Source organism: Otolemur garnettii, unplaced genomic scaffold, assembly GCF_000181295.1.
Source record: "Otolemur garnettii isolate 467f Iridium unplaced genomic scaffold, OtoGar3 scaffold00094, whole genome shotgun sequence".
Taxonomy (NCBI): Eukaryota; Metazoa; Chordata; class Mammalia; order Primates; family Galagidae; genus Otolemur; species Otolemur garnettii.
In genome coordinates, this window is record NW_003852489.1 from 6,215,782 (window position 1) to 6,233,118 (window position 17,337).

At 38.3% G+C, this 17,337-nt stretch overlaps 1 protein-coding gene across 4 annotated transcripts in view; it reads left to right on the forward strand.

Moving 5' to 3' along the window:
- Positions 1 to 17,337, forward strand: part of GGNBP2 (gametogenetin binding protein 2) — a 46,601-nt gene that overhangs the window by 25,999 nt on the left and 3,265 nt on the right. For 2 of the 4 annotated variants that reach the window (XM_012808792.2, XM_023516606.1), the window contains 6 exons: positions 10,372 to 10,581; positions 11,627 to 11,801; positions 12,857 to 13,051; positions 15,971 to 16,118; positions 16,819 to 16,944; positions 17,026 to 17,174. In XM_012808792.2, coding sequence (XP_012664246.1) covers positions 10,372 to 10,581; positions 11,627 to 11,801; positions 12,857 to 13,051; positions 15,971 to 16,118; positions 16,819 to 16,944; positions 17,026 to 17,174 — 1,003 coding nt within the window. The remainder of the gene's footprint in view (positions 1 to 10,371; positions 10,582 to 11,626; positions 11,802 to 12,856; positions 13,052 to 15,970; positions 16,119 to 16,818; positions 16,945 to 17,025; positions 17,175 to 17,337) is intronic. The other 2 variants (XM_012808793.2, XM_003795607.1) reach the window with 2 other exon arrangements.

The following is a 17,337-nucleotide window of genomic DNA, read 5'->3' on the forward strand; positions in this document are numbered from 1 at the left end:
AAAAAAAAAAAAAAAAAAAAGGATAACCAGACTTTATGCTACATTACAAGTCCATAGTGATCAAAGCAGCATAGTATTGGCACAAAAATAGAGACACTGACATTTGGAACTGAATAGAAAACCATGAGATAAAACTAACATCTTACAGCCACCTACCTGATCTTTGATAAACCAAACAAGAGCACACACTGAGGAAAAGACTCCCTATTCAATAAATGGTGCTGGGAAAACTGGATATCCACATGTGAAAGTCTGAAACTGGACCTGCACCTTTCGCCACTCATAAAAATTGATTCAAGATGGATAAAAGATTTAAGTCAAGGCATGAAGCAATAAAAATCCTTGAAGGAAGTGTGCGATAAACACTTGAAGATATTGGTCTAGGGAAAGATTTTATGAAGAAAGAAGACTTTCATGGCAATTGCAACAACAACAGAATTAACTAAATGGGACTTAAACTGAAAAGCTTCTGTACAGCTAAGGAGACAACAACCAAAGCAAATAGGCAACCTTCAGAATGGGAAAAGATATTTGCATATTACCAATTGGACAAAGGCTTGATAATTAGGATCTACAGAGAACTCAATCAACCAAAAAAAGCTAACATTCCCATAGATCACTGGGCAATAGACATGAATAGGACTTTCTCTACGGAAGACAGATTAATGGCTAACAAACATACCAAAAAATGCTCATTGTCCCTAATCTTCAGATAAATGCAAATCAAAACCACCGTGAGATATCACCTCACCCCAATAAGATTAGCCCACATCACAAAATCCCAAAGCTGCAGATGTTGGCACAGATATAGAGAGAGGGGAACACTCTTACTGTTGGTGGGACTGCAAACTAATATAGCCTCTTTAGAAAGAAGTATGGAGAATCCACAAAGATCTCAAATTAAATCCCCCGTTTGACCTTGTAATCCCACTACTAGGCATCTACCAGAAGAAAAGAAATCATTTTATCATAAGGATATTTGCGCTAGATTGTTTATCACAGCTCAATTTACAATTGGCAAGATGTGGAAACAACCTTAATGCTCAGGAATGGATTAACAAATTGTGGTACATGCACACCATGGAATACTATTTAGCCATAAAAAAAGATAGTGACTGCACATCTTTTGTAATATCCTGGATAGAGTTGAAATCCATTCTTCTTAGTAAAGTATCACAAGAATGGGAGCAGTTATCCAGTATACTCAATACTAATATGAAACCAGTAGATGATCTGATTCATGCCCAAATAGGAGAAAAACACTTCAGTTCAAGTTGGGGGCACAGGTAACAAGGAAAAGGGAGGGGATCGGGGTGCTCTCACTGAATAGGCAAGGAGTGGCACACCTTTTGTGTGTGAGACATAATCACAAGAGGGGCTCTACCTAACAAAATCAATTTTTTTGCCCTGGTTGTTTGTACCCTCACATTAACCTGAAATAAATTTACTTAAAAAGAAAATGGTAGTTATTATGTTAATTACTACTAATAAAAGGTTAGAAAGAACATAAGGTTTAACACAAAAAAAGAAAGAAAAAAATGATAGTACTGACTTTAATTGGATTTATAATTGGAGTAAGTTAAATTTGTTGTGAGGGTTGATCAGAGTAAGTAAAACAATATCTGGCACATAGTAAAGCGCATTGGAAAACATTTGGTTGCCCTATCTGCAAGTCCTTCATCATTCTTATGTTTCCTATTCTTGTTTTAAGTACTGTTTGAGTGTTTGAGGTATAGTCAGTTGAAAATGATTTATATACTTCTAACAAATGTGCTTTTTGGGTAGTATTTACATTTTTTTTCTTAGCGTTTTATAATAAAGATTTAATACACTACTTAGCCAGTTACGTATTATGGTAGAACATAATAGAAATGTCAGGAAACTGAAAACCTCTGCCTTAAAAAGTTCTTTTAAATTTATGTGCAATGTTACTTTTGCAAATGGTAAAGGTCACTGTCATTCTTATGGTGTTCATATGGTATTTTTAACTTGTACAATTTGGTTTATAGCAATAAAATAGGGAAATATTTCAACTTTTATTATTGTAGGACTCTATAAGTTGACCACCTAAGGGACTGTAACAAACTGGTCAACTTATGGAGATGGAAGGAACCAGGCCTACAGTACATTCTGTATATGTACTTTCTTGCACAGGTATATTAGAGAAAATCATGTGAAATCATACATAATTCAAACATAGTATGTACAGTATCATACAAAATCAGAACACTTACTGTTTTCTCATGGTTTAATCATTCTTTCTGAAAGAAGAGTCAATCTTGGTCTGTTTCTTTTTTTGTTGAGGCAGAGCCTCAAGCTGTCCCCCTGGGTAGAGTGCTGTGGCATCACAGCTCACAGCAACCTCCAACTCCTGGGCTCAAGCGAGTCTCCTGCCTCAGCCTCCCAAGTAGCTGAGACCACAGGTGCTCGCCACAACGCCCAGCTATTTTTTGGTTGCAGCCGTCATTGTTATTTGGCAGGCCCGGCTGGATTCGAACCCGCCACCTTAGGTGTATGTAGCTGGCGCCTTAGCCACTTGAGCCACAGGCGCCGAGCCCTGTTTCTTATTCTTATACAAACATAAGTCAAGAAAGCACTCTTACAACACAGTCTACACCACTCAGCATAATTGGGCATGTTCCCACAACAGATGATTTCAACTGCATTATTAGATGCCTAACATCCTCCTCTTTGGAGTCTGCAATTTCTCTATCTTCACTTGTTTCTTCCACTTCATCAGCTGCTGCACTTTTACACGGGTCTGTACTTCAGTTAGTGTTACTTGGAAAATTGCTTCTGGGTCAGGTTCATTACAGGGTGCTACCTCATCACCCATTGCAACAGAACCTTCAAAATCTACTCATTCAAATTCTGCCATGGGAGATGAGCTTTCTGATGTGGCCAAAACATCATGCTCTTGGGGTGTGACAAATCCAGCTTTCTTGAAACACTTCTGTATAGTTCTGGCTGAACTTTATTCCAAGTGGAACTGACCCAGAGGACAGCATCCAGAGTGCTAACTGATGCAGGGAATGAGGTTGCTTCCACAGGTAGGCCACAGGTTTGTGTTTGAGTAATGAACCACTGCAGGAGCTGGGCTTGGTAGTGTGTTTTAAATTCTTTGATGGTGCCTTGGTCCTCTTAAGAGGTTGGATTTTTGAAATCGTGTTTGGAGTCAGAACTTACACTGTCACGTTTGTGAGATGACTGACTTGAGGGGTGGCCAGGACAGTTGTCTGCTGTCAGTAGAGTAGACTGTTTCTTCTTCTTCATTTCTCAGTTGATATCCCTTACCCACTCCTCAAATAGGGCACTAGTCATCCAGGCACATCTGTTTGACATCTCCAAGTGACAGAGAGGTGTTTCGGGCTTCAGGTTCTTAAATGCCTATGGCTTTGCTGATTTCTCAGTCACCAAGGGCTTTAGTTTCTCCACAGTTGAGCTAGTACAAAGCAGAACCGTGAAATGTTCTTTGGAAAGTTTTCCACTCTTAGATTTGTCACCCTTCATGACAGGGCTCCTGTCAGGCATCACTTTAAAAAAGAGTCTGCATTCTTTAGCATTAGAGATGTCATTGTCATCTTTTTGAAGCCTCTGGCAAAGTCTGGGAATTTTGTAATGAACTCTTCCACAACTTCATTAAGTTCACCAAACAAGACTTTCTGGGAGATCTCATGTTGCAGTTTAAATTTCCTGAGCCAACTACGTGCTGCTTGGAAATCTGCCACCCTGAATTCCTGTGCAAATTTTTTAGCAGCAACTTGGATTATTGGCCATTCGGGCATTAACTGCCCTCATTTGTTTGAATCAATTTAATGTGACTTCATTGAGGGACATTTTTCTCTACTGTAGGTTTCTGCTTTCCTTCCTTCTTTTTCCAAGTACTTAACGTTTTTGAATGTTGCTAACTATGTTCTTACACCAAAAAGTTCTGCTGTCTTTCTTTGACTGCTGCTTTCCAGAAAATGTAGAATATCAACCTTTTCTTCAGTTCTTTGAGTTCTTTCCTTTGGCTGCCATGTCACTGTTAACTGTAAAATTTTTCAGTAAATGTAGAATTACTGAAAACTGCTCCAATTACTGAGACTGCTCCAATTCAGACCAGTCCTTCATGTTGAAAAAAATCTACAATGCATGATAAACAATAGGACATTGGGCCTAATTCAATACATGGTGATAATAAAACATGAAAAAAGGACTTCTACTAAAGAAAAAACAATACCACTAAGGGGAAAAGCCAACACCTTTTACCCCTTGATATAGAGTGGACTCACATCAAGGGGTAAATTGTTTTTTTTTTTTTTGAGACAGAGTTTCACTTTGTTGCCCTCGGTAAATAGAGTGCCGATGGCGTCATAGCTAACAGCAAACTCAAACTTTTTTTTGAGACAGAGTCTCACTATGTCACCCTTGGTAGAATGCTGTGGCATCACAGCTCACAGCAACCTCAAGCTCTTGGGCTTAAGCAATTCTCTTGCCTTAGCCTCCCAAGTAGCTGGGACTACAGGCCCCCACCACAATGCCCGACTCAGGCTGGTCTTGAACTCCTCAGCTCAGGTGGGTGATACCCACCTTGGCCTTTCAGAGTGCTAGGATTACAGGTGTGAGTCATATAAAAGGTAAATTAATATTATATGTCATAGTCCAGGTGGTCAAGATACAACTTAAGAGGTGGTCAATATATAGACATCAGTCTTCCATTGAGTAATTATGGTGCATGTCTGGTCTAAGAAAATTAGGTCAACTTAAGGAAGTAGTCAGTGAAGTGAGGTGGTTAACTGTGGAGGTTCTCCTGTATTTGATATTTGTCCACATAATTCACCTAAAAATGTAAACTTCCCACTTATAACCTGAAAATATGGAAGTATTTATTATTTCTGTGTCCATTTTTCCTTCCTTAAGGGAAACTATAATCTCCAACTGCTGGCTCAAGCAGTCATCCTGCCTCAGCTTCCTAAATAACTGAGTACCTGGGACCACAGGAACATATTTCCATGCCTGGCTAATTTTTTCTGTTTTTCGTAGAGATGATGAAAGATCTCTAGAACTTTCATTTTGCATGATTAAAACTGCTCTGTTTCTTCCTCCTCGCACCCACTGGCTACCACTGGCTACTGCCTTTCTATTTTCTGTTTTTTTCTTTCTTTTCTTTTCTTTTTTTTGAAACAGAGTCTTACTGTGGTGTCCTCAGTAGAGTGCTGTGGCATTACAGCTCACAGCAACCCCAAGCTCTCGGGCTTAAGCGATTTCAAGTAGCTGTGACTACAGGCTCCTACCACAATGCCTGGCTATTTTTTGTTGCATTTGTTGTTGTTGTTTTAGCTGGCCCAGGCCAGGTTCAAACCCGCCAGCCTCAGTGTACTGTAAGCACTGTGCTATGGGCGCCGAGCCTCTACTTTCTGTTTCTATGAGTTTGATTATTTTAGAAACCTCATATAAGTGGAATCATGTAGTATTTGAATTTTGTGATTGGCTTATTGCACTTAATGTAATGTCCTCAAGATTCATCCACGTTGGAATATACTATTACAGGATTTCCCTCCTTTTTTAAAGCCCACTAACGTCAGATTATATATGTATGCCACATTTTCTTTATCCATTCATCTGTTGGTAGCCATGTAGGTTGCTTCCACATCTTGGCTATTGTGCATAATACTGCTGTGAACATGAGTCTGCAAGTATCTCTTAAAGATCCTGTTTTCTTTCTTTTTTTTGGCTGGGGCTGGGTTTGAACCTGCCACCTCCAGCATATGGGACTAGTGCCCTACCCCTTGGAGCCATAGGCGCTGCCCAAGATCCTGTTTTTAAGCTCGGCACCCATCGCTCAGTGGTTGGGGTACCAGCCACATACTCCAGCACTGACAGGTTTGAACCTGGCCCTGGCCTGCTGAACAACAACAACTACAAAAAAATAGCCGGGCATTGTGGTGGGTGCCTATTGTCCCAGCTACCTGGGAGGCTGAGGCAAGAAAATTGCTTAAGCCCAAGAGTTTGAGGTTGATGTGAGTTGTGATGCCATGGCACTCTACCGAGGGTGACATAGTAAGACTCTGTCTTAAAAAAAATCCTGTTTTCAGTTCTTTTAGATTTATACTCAGAAGTAGGATTGCTGGATCATATGTTTTATTTGATGTAATTTTATCTTTATTTTGAGAAACCTCCATATAGGAGGCACTTGTGAGAAGTACTTTGGCGATAAGGGATTGGGGATGGGATTTAAACATCACTTAACATCATTGGTCTCTCATTAAAAAGCATGAGAGCACATAAGATTATGTGACGAGAACACCAACATTATTGCATAGCAGTCTCCACACCTGTGGTTTATCACTTCTATAAATAACCTCAGGAGAAGTTGCTGCTCAACCTAAGACTGACAGACTACTGCTGAGATGCTCGCTCCTACTAATATTGACTGTGACTTCTAAGGTGCTTCGGCACCCAAGACCAGAATGAGACCTACCCTGAGGAAGCTGGTGCAGTAGCCTGCGACAGTTTCGTGGGCTAGGGCCGGAGACCTGGTGTCCCAGCTTCAAAGAGGCCCTGGGTTGGGACCAGAGACACGGTGTCCCTGGGCCCCAATAAGTGGCACCCCATACTGGTGGTTCCAATATGGGATCCGGCACCTCCATACTGGTTTTCATAATGACTGTACCATTTTACGTTCCCATGAACACCATGCAAGGGTTCTAACTTCTCTACATCCTTGGCAACACTTGTTATTTCCTGTTTTATTGATAGTGGACATCCTGATGGGTATGAGGTGATGTCTCATTCAGTTTTGATTGGCATTTCTCCAGTGGTTAGTTACGTTAAACACCTTTTTATGTTTGTGGGCCATTTGTATATCATCTTTTGAGAACTGTTGAATCAAATGCTTCTCCCAGTTTTCAGTCAGATTATTTTCTTATTATTGAGTCATAGGAGTTCTTTATATCCTGGATATAAATCCCTTATGTAGTATAAAGTTTGCAAATGATTCCTCCCGTTCTGTTGGTTGCCAACTCTGTTGACTCAACTTTTTCACTCTGTTGATTGTTTCCTTTGCTGCTTCAAGTTTGATGTATAGCCATGTACCAAATAATGACATTTTGGTCAGTGGCAGACCACGTATATCATAGCTCTCCTGTAAAATTATAATCGAGCATACTGTCTGTAGAAATCTGATATGACACTTGATACTGGAATTGCAGATTAAGTAGGGCAAATGATTGATATTTAGTAATGGTGCTGGGACATTTGGCTTTCCATGTGTATACAATCTAGCTTTGTACATGCTGTGTTCACATAGTAATGAAATTGTCTTGTTTCTCAGGACATTTCCCCATTATTAAGCTATGCATGACTGTGGTCCCATTTCTCTGTTTCTGCTTTTGCTACCTGTGCTTTTGGTGTTGTATCCAAGAAATCACTGCTCATTCCAATGTCATGAAGCTTCTCCCCAATTTTTCCTGGAGTTTCATAGTTTTTAGGTGTGAATATTTAGGTCTTTAATCCAAACGTAATGATTTAACATTTGTCAGCATTATTTACCATATAGGCTTAGTGCAGTGGTTCTCAACCTGTGGGTTTTGGACCCACAGGAACTGTATTAAAGGGCCGCAGCATTAGGAAGGTTGAGAACCACTGGCTTAGAGCCCTTAAATTTAACATAAATCATCATAAGCAGCATAATTATCTGCTATTAGGTGAGAAAGTTGTACACCAAACTTATGCATGACATTATAGGGGTAAATAAAAGTATAAATCAAATGATAGAAATGAAGAAAGAGGTTTTTTTTTTTTTTTTTTTTTGAGACAGAGCCCCAAGCTGTCGCCCTGGGTAGAGTGCCGTAGCATCACAGCTTACAGCAACCTCCAACTCCTGGGCTCAAGCGATTCTCCTGTCTCTGCTTCCCAAGTAGCTGGGACTACAGGCACCTGCACAACACCCAGCTATTTTTTGGTTGCAGCTGTCGTTGTTTGGTGGCCTGGGCTGGATTCGAGCCTGCCAGCTCAGGTATATGTGGCTGGCACCTTAGCCTCTTGAGCCATAGACGCTGAGCCAAGAAAGAGGTTTTTAAGCCAAGAGATGATCATATATGTTTTAGAAAAATTATTTTGGTGTGAGAGATGCATTAGTGTTAGGAAGAGTAAAAACAGGGAAGATAGTTAAGAAGCTTCTTTAAAAATAGTCTAGGCAACTTAAACCAGATTAGAGGGAATTGAAAAGAAGGGGCCAACTCAGCACCTGTGGCTCAAGTGGCTAAGGCACCAGCCACATACACCTGAGCTGGCAGATTCGAATCTAGCCTGGGCCCGCCAAACAATGATGGCTGCAACCAAAAAATAGCCAGGCATTGTGGTGGGCGCCTGTAGCCTGTAGTCCCAGCTACTTGGGAGGCAGAGGCAGGAGACTCGCTTGAGCCCAGGAGTTGGAGGTTGCTGTGAGCAGTGAGGCCATGGCACTCTACCCAGGATGACAGCTTGAGGCTCTGTCTCAAAAAAAAAAAAAAAAAAGAAAGAAAGAAAGAAAGAAAAGAAGGGGCCTCCAAGAGATGTAAGAAAGACAGAATTGATAACAGTTAGCTCTACCTTAACAGGGGAATCTAGGCAGAAGTTAGAATTAACAGAGGTTTCCAACCTGGGTGACTTTGTGAATGGTGATAGTCTTACCAGGGAATGGAAAAAGAATAATGTTGCCCTTGGACAGTAAGTTTATGGTGTTGCCTATTGGATCCCTGTGATGTCCCACCATTTTTCAGGATTGGTCTGCTCCTCAGACAAGAGCAGAGACTTGAACAGACTGTAAGAGTTATGAGTCGCTTTTATAGATGTGTTGGTTGATGCCATGGAAGTAGATGAACTCACTTGGGAGGTGAATGTAAATCAAGATTTCCTTGTTCTGTCATTACTGATCTTCTCAGTCAGTTACTGTTATTGTGAGCCTGGCTTTTTTTTTTTTTTTTTTAAACTAACTAGGTTCTTCTTTTCCCAAAAATTCAAAGAAACAAGGCTATACTTTTTTCTTTCTCATTGATTAATATTTGATTTCTAAAAGAAAATTAATTTCCCTTCCACATTCACAAGGTCTTCTATACTTTTGCCATTGTATATGCTTAAGTTTAAACCACATTTTTATGTGTTTAAACTTTATATATTTAACTTTATATATTTAACTATTTAAACTATTTTAAATAGTTTTAAATAGTTTAAATAGTAAAATAACTATTTTAAATAGTTTAAATAGATATTTTAAACTATCTATATTTGTGTATTGAGAAGTATGCAGTTTTCAGAAAGAATTTGACATTTTGGAAATTACCAGTAAATTAAAAAATATACATAACTACTTTCCTATCCTCCCTACCCCAAAATGCTTAGCTAGTGATGTATTAAAAATGTTATAGTAGGCTGGGTGTGGTGGCTCACATCTGTGATCCTAACACTCTGGGAGGCCGAGACAGGTGGATTGCTTGAGCTCATGAGTTCAAGACCAAGACCCTGTCTCTACTAAAAATAGAAAAACAGGATTGACCCCCGTAGCACAGTGGTTATAGCGCTAGCCACATGCACCAAGGGTGGTGAGTTCGAACCCAGCCCGGGCCAGCTAAACAGCAGTGACAACTGCAGCAAAAAAATAGCCAGGTGTTGTGGTGGGCCCCTGTAGTCCCAGCTACTTGAGAAGCTGAGGCAAGGGAATTGCTTAAGCCCAGGAGTTGGAGGTTGCTGTGAGTTGGACACTCTACCGAGGGTGACATAGTAAAATTCTGTCTCAAGATAAATATATAAATAATAAATAAAAATAGAAAAGTGGAGGCAAGAGGCTCACTTGAACCCAAGAATTGGAGGTTGCTGATGATGCCATGGCACTCTACCAGGGCAACAGCTTAAGACTCTGTCTTTAAAAAAAAAAAAAAAAAAAAAAAAAACTATAGTAAAAGTTAGAATCAAGGTTTACTAGTTCAAGATGCCATCTATTTTCCAAGGCTGGATGGAAAGGTAACTTAGCTAAGACTCATTGGTTTGTTGCCTCTCTTATTTTATTTCTGACCTGTACAAATAAATAGTTCTTAAAGTGGAAATGTGCTGGTCCTTGGCAGCTAAAATTTTGTGGGCATGTGTTTAGTGAAATAATGGGTATTTATCTATCTCATTCTTTTAGGCCATGTGTTTGTCTCCTTTAAAAATCTTTTGCAAGTGGGGATATAGCTACATTCTTGTAATCCCTAAATTTGTGTTTACCTTATACACATATGTTTCAAATGTGTGTATGAAAGCTTTTGTTAGTACTCTAGATGGGAGGGAGTGCCATTGTCTAGTACATTGTTATATGCAGGATGAAATAGTTACACAGCCAGGTCTTAAGTTTGAGGTTTTTCTTTTCAACAGGTTTTGCACTGATTGCAAAAATAAAGTCCTTCGAGCATACAATATCCTTGTTGGTGAACTTGATTGCAGCAAAGAAAAGGGCTACTGTGCTGCACTTTATGAAGGTTTGCGGTGCTGTCCACATGAACGACACATACATGTTTGCTGTGAAACAGACTTTATTGCACATCTTTTGGGTCGTGCAGAGCCAGAGTTCGCAGGAGGGTATGAGTATGTAATTTGCTAGAATGGGCTATCTAGCGCTTTGCTTCATTTTATTACTGAAAGTTTATTTCCATCACCTTCTGCCTCAGTACACATGATATATGTATAAATTAAAGTGTGTCTGTACGTGTGCCTGATTTTCTTTAAAATACATTTGTTAGTTGAGTGAAAATAGGGAAAAACTGTTCTTAGAGATTTGTTTCAGTCCTCTGCTCCTCTTTGCTTGAAGGGAGGCAGGCTTTTTTGGCTTTCATTATTACAGATTATCATTTTCATTTGAAAATGATTACAAGAGATTTTTCTCACTCCATTCTTGCATTATCATGTTTAAATTTTATTCATCATGTTGGTTTTTGCATAGGACATGAGATCTTTGCAGCAGGGAGTTGAGAAATGCTTTCCTGAATGTAATTCATGAACTGTGTATAATACAGTACTACTAAATAGTATTAGAACCTAAAATGCCATCTCTGGCTTTTTTGTGAAAATATTATTTATAGATAAAATCAAACCCATTTGCCGTTGTGTTTAGTATATCGAGTCTCACCTGAGTGCCTACTTATTGCTAGGCATTTTAGAATACAGAGACCTCTTTTATCACTAAAGTTCTGTGAACTCTTTGTAAAGATTGGCCTAGAGGGCTATTGCCCATGATTGAATCACTTGACATTGCTTTTCTCCATTTCCCCTTAAAACCAAATAACCAAACAAATGAAAAAAAAATTGTTGTAATTGGAAATGAAAGGAACTGTCATGCCTGCGATGAGCTAGATACTTACATATATGTGACTTCCCTGTGACTTAAAACACATCTCGTTAGAGCCAGTTCCTGAATTACCTTATTTTAGCAATATTAGGACTGAGTTCTACTTGCATGTGTATTTCTCATTGAGTATATACATATGTGCTTGTATATTTTTATACATACATTAATTGAGTGTAAATGTATAACTAACTGTCTTGTTATTAGGTTGGTATTATGGTTTATAATCCATCTTTTGATGTTTCACTTAAGGATATCAGGAGTTAATGTGTGGTTTGCTTTTTGTAGGCGAAGAGAAAGGCATGCTAAGACAATAGATATAGCTCAAGAAGAAGTTCTGACCTGCTTGGGAATTCATCTGTATGAAAGACTGCATCGAATCTGGCAAAAACTGCGGGCAGAAGAGCAGACGTGGCAGATGCTTTTCTATCTTGGTGTTGATGCTTTACGCAAGAGTTTTGAGGTAAGGATGACAGCCATTCCATTGTCCAAGGTAGCTTAGTCAAGTTATTAGACTGAATCTTAATTAAGCCATCAGTACCTCAGAGGCCTGTGATCCACTGATACAGTTTCACGGCCTCTGTGGGAGGGGTTCTGGAGAAATGGAACTTGGAAGAAAATTTTGGATTTTTCTTTATTTTTTAATCCTCTTGCTCTTCCAGCCTTGATTTTTAATCTTTATACAAGTAGAAAACTGAAGTTGATGATTACGAAGATGCTGCTATGAAACATAACTAGTAAAAAGTTAAAAGCAACCCCAAAATAGGAAATTTAGAAACCATTAATGAGTCTTAGTTGACTACTGATGTCTAATAGTCTGAAGTAAATACTGTCTGAATGCTGTGATGTAAGAATTCCTTTTTAGAAGCACACTGACAGCTCTTTGTAATGCTAGTGTTGGGCTTAGTGCTTGTGACTTGGTAACTTTTTTTTTTAGTGATACTCTATAGAGCATACTTGGTCAGTGAACATTTTGTATATAATTTGGGCTTGGTTGTAACCTTTTACCTGGGTCATTGGTTCCGCTTGAAAATAGGATGAAAGCTATGAACTCTTTTTTTCCAGAGTCTGTCCATGAACTTTACCCTCTTCTGGGAAGTCAGGAGATTTGTACTAGTTCTTGGTGAACAGATGTCTTATTCCTTTTTTGTTGTATGTTTGTACATTCAGCAATTAGATCATCTAATCAGGGCAAATAGTCTTTTTTTATATGAAGAAATGAGTGAATGGTAAATTTTGCTGTGTTAAAATTCTGAAATTTAAAACTAGAATCTTGCCAGTTTTGAATAGGAATGTGTATAAGTATGCCTTTCGCATAGGGATTAGTTGTCAGCTTCCTGAGATTTTTAACACTGTGTCATCATTTAAGATTAAAGAGTAAGATTTTTTATAGGGACTATCTGGCAAAATTGCAGCATGAAATGCTAGTTCTCTATGTATGATATTTAAATTTAATAAATTGGAATTTCCATTGAAAATGAAGTTCTGGCCAATATTCACTCTAATTTGTTATATTAGATGACTGTTGAAAAAGTACAGGGTATCAGCCGATTGGAACAACTTTGTGAGGAATTTTCAGAAGAGGAACGAGTAAGAGAACTCAAGCAAGAAAAGAAACGCCAAAAACGGAAGAATAGACGAAAAAATAAGTGTGTCTGTGATATTCCTACCCCCTTACAAACAGCAGATGAAAAGGAAGTAAGCCAAGAGAAGGTAGTATTTCTTAATATCAACTCCTAAGTGTTGTAGGTATTACTTTTAGATAGAAGTACTGTTGTGTCTTGATTATCTCTGGGGGATGGATTCCAAGACCTCCCATAGGTACCAAAATCTGCAGGTGATCAAGTCTCTGATGTAAATTTGTGTGATATTTGCATATAACCTATAGACAGCCTCCCATATGCTTTGCATCATCTCTAGATTACTTATAATATTGTATACAATGTAAATGCTATGTACATAGTTATTATTCTGTATTAGTCTGCGTGTATTCAGTATAGATACAATTTTTTTTCCCAAATATTTTTGAGCCTTAGTTGGTTGACTCTATAGATTTGAAACTCATGGATAAAGAACGATGACTGCATTGATTTTTGCTAGATGTGATGTGGGCTTTTTTTTTCTTTAGACAGTGTTTCAAGCTGTCACCCTTGGTAGAGTGCCATAGCGCCAGAGCTCATAGCTACCTCAAACTCTTGGGCTTAAGTGATTCTCTTGCCTCAGCCTCCCAAATAGCTAGGACTACAGGCACCAGCCACAATGCCTGGCTATTGTTTTGTTGTTTCTGTTGCTGTTGTAGTTGTCATTGTTGTTTTAGCAGGCCCGGGCTGGGTTTGGACCCACCAGCCCCAGTGTATGTGGCTGGCGCCTTAACCACTGAGCTATGGGCACTGAGCCAGATGTGGGCATTTTTAGTCTGCTTTTCCAGATGTGAGCTCATGCAGTTTTTATATTGACTTGTATCCTACTACAGTCTATATAAGCCAGAACTATTATTATTACTTTTTGAAATAGGGTTTTGATCTATTGCCCAGGCTAGAGTGCAGAGGCATCATAGCTCACTGCAATCTCAAATTTCTGGGCTCAAGAGATTCTCCTGCCTCAGCTTCCCGAGTAGCTGGGACTACAGGTGTGTGCCATCATACCTGGATAATTTTTCTATTTTTGTAGAGACAGGCTCTTGTTCTTGCTTGGGATGGTCTTGAGCTCCTGGCTTCAAGTGATCCTCCCTGCCTTGAGCACAATTTTTATTTTTTAATTTTTTTGTAGAAATGGAATCTTACTATATTACTCAGGCTGGTCTTGAACTCCTAGCCTCAAGTGATTCTCCCACCTCAGCCTTCCAAAGTATTAAGATTACAAGCATTAGCCTCTGTGCCTGGCCATAAGTCAGAATTTTTAAAATTAAGATGCCCAATGAGCTTTTGTTTATATGGATTATATTTATCAATATTTACTATATTAAAAATTAAAGACATTTAAAATTATTTAAAATAATAAGCCCTATTGTAAGTTAACTAAATAAACATTTTTGAAAAGTAACTTTTCCAAACAAAACAAAATGAGAGTGAGAAGAATGGTATTATTTTATAGTTTTTACAAGTTATCTTTCATGTTTGTACTTAAAAGGAATCAGCTGGATTCTTACATCTGCTTCTGCATTCAACCTGTTTTTCATTTGTTGGCTTGGTTTAAGCATGTGAAGAAAGTCTAGTAGGTAAAGGGAGAAGTATTTTAATATAAACCTTTTCAGATAGTTGTGGATATTCTTCTTTGATACTACAACTTGACTAGTAGTAGTTCCTGAAAGAATAGTTGCAACACGGAATCTGACACTTTATCAATGACCTTTTCATACTTTCTGTTAAATTAAAATCCATTGGACTGCATTGTGTTTTGAATAGATCTTTTATTCAGGCATGATTTTGTGACATTATGCATTAGAATTCATGTGAAAGATACTGGTTCACTGAGTTCAGAAAAGTCTTAAGTATTTGGAACCTTTAAGTTTACAATAATGTTGACAAGGTTTCAAATGTCTTTGTTGTTTCAAAGTTTGAATTTTATCATTGACAACAAATACTGTGTGTTTCCCTTGAAGTGACAGGCTGACTTCATTTGGTTTTGAGTAAATGCCTGCTAAATAATCAAGTCTGAATAATCATAGTTTATCTTTGAAGTGCAATTGATGTTTCAGGAAAAAAACAGTTTAGCTTGCAACTCAGAAAGTTGCACAAGTATTTTTCCTTGAGACAGCCATTGTACTTTGGTATAGAATAGAAATGCATACTAAAATAGTCGCATAGACTATTAAAAATTTATTAATATTTTTATCAGATATAAGCAGTTCTGCTAAAAAAAGAAATTAATATTTTTACCACTTCATCGGACACATTTCATTAAATGAAATACCCTTTTATTTTTGCTAAAAGTACTTGACAGTTGGAGAATACAACTGTTAGTATACACTTTTGTTGGTAGTATCTTGATTTCTGTTAAGACACCATCAACTTTACCCACCATTGATTTTGTACTATTAGTGTTGTACTATACATTGAAAAAGTAAATAGCATCTTAGTATTTGATGAAGATAGTTCTGACCTAGGTAACAAGGTCAGCAGACCCACACTTTGACTTACTTCTTCATTATTTATTTTATTGACAGAGTCTTAGTCTCTAAACTTACTCTGTAGCCCATGGCATCATAGGTCACAGCAACCTCAAAGTCGTGGGTTCAAGCGATCCTCTTGCCTCAGCCTCCTGAGTTGCTGGGACTATAGGCGCCCACCACAAGGCCTGGCTAGTTTTTCTACTTTTAGTAGCAATGGGGATCTTGCTCAGGCTGCTTTCAAACTCCTGAGCTCAAGCAGTCCACCTGCCTCAGTGTGACCCAATGCACCCTGCTAGATCCACATTTTGAGACATGCTGTCCTAGACTTGCCTGATTACATATACTCTTAACTTGAGTTTAGTTGGTTCACAATCTTGAAGTAAATTAATGATTTTTCATGAGGATATTCTTTTCAATTGTTAACTTCATAACTCCTACCTAATTAGTTAATGTTAAGGAAATTAAAATGTAGCCATTGTGGAGGTAAAGCTTTTTACTGTTTTTTAATGTGATACTTCCAGGAAACAGACTTCATAGAAAATAGCTGCAAAGCCTGTGGGAGCACTGAAGATGGTAATAGTTGTGTAGAAGTAATTGTTACCAATGAAAATACATCATGTACCTGTCCTAGCAGTGGCAATCTTTTGGGGTCCCCTAAAATAAAGAAAGGTAAGTAAATAACTTTTTAAAATTAACTTTTCAGGGTGGTGCCAGTAGCTCAAGCGCTTGCCAGAGCTGGCGGGTTCGAATCTGGCCCGGGCCTCCCAGACAATGACAACTAACAAGCAAAAAATAGCTGGGCATTGCGGTGGGTGCCTATAGTCCCAGCTACTTGGGAGGCTGAGGCAAAAGAATTGCTTGAGCCCAGGAGTTTGAGGTTGCTGTGAGTTGTAATGAAACGGCATTCTACCCAGGGTGATAGCTTGAGGCTCTGTCTCAAAAATAAAATAAAATATAATAAACTTTTAAGTCTATTCTTTCTTTCTTTTAAACATAAGAACTTTTTGAAGAGTCTGAAATCTAGAATTTAAAACTGATTTCGGGTGGCGCCTGTGGCTCAAAGGAGTAGGGCACCAGCCCCAGCCAAAAACTGCAAAATAAAAAATTAAAAACAAAACAAAACTGCTTTATAGCTCCAAGAATATCGTATAGTTCAGTCAAATATTTAATGTTTCCTGTCTCATAATAGTCTTTAACTTGTTATTGTTTGACAGAAACAAAAGACTGTAAATTCTTGATCATATTTTCATTATTTAATTTTTACTTTCATAAGCCATCAATTTTAAAAGTTTTTTGTGGTCTATGGTTGGTTCACTCTTTGTGCTCATATGTTTATTTCTGTGTTAATTGTAACTTGATTTATTCTCAGGCTTGTCTCCACACTGTAATGGTAGTGATTGTGGATATTCATCTAGCATGGAAGGGAGTGAAACAGGTTCCCGGGAGGGGTCGGATGTTGCCTGCACTGAAGGCATTTGTAATCATGATGAGCATGGTAGGTTCAGATTGAGCTTCTCAATTATTTCTACTGTATAGCCAATTTAAGAGCATAAATAAAGGTTATTGATTCCTGCAGGTGATGACTCCTGTGTTCATCATTGTGAAGACAAAGAGGATGATGGTGATAGCTGTGTTGAATGTTGGGCAAATTCTGAAGAGAACAACACAAAAGGAAAAAATAAAAAGAAGAAAAAGAAAAGCAAGATATTGAAATGTGATGAACATGTAAGTGTCATAAATTACAATAATTAAACCTTTGCTGTTGAAAGGAGAACACCCCATTTTCCTTGGAGTGGCATATATACAGCTTAGCTGCTAGGATTTACTTTTCTTAGAAAAAAAAAAGTACTTTATGCAGTTCCATTGGTTGGTCATCTTTTTTCTTCTT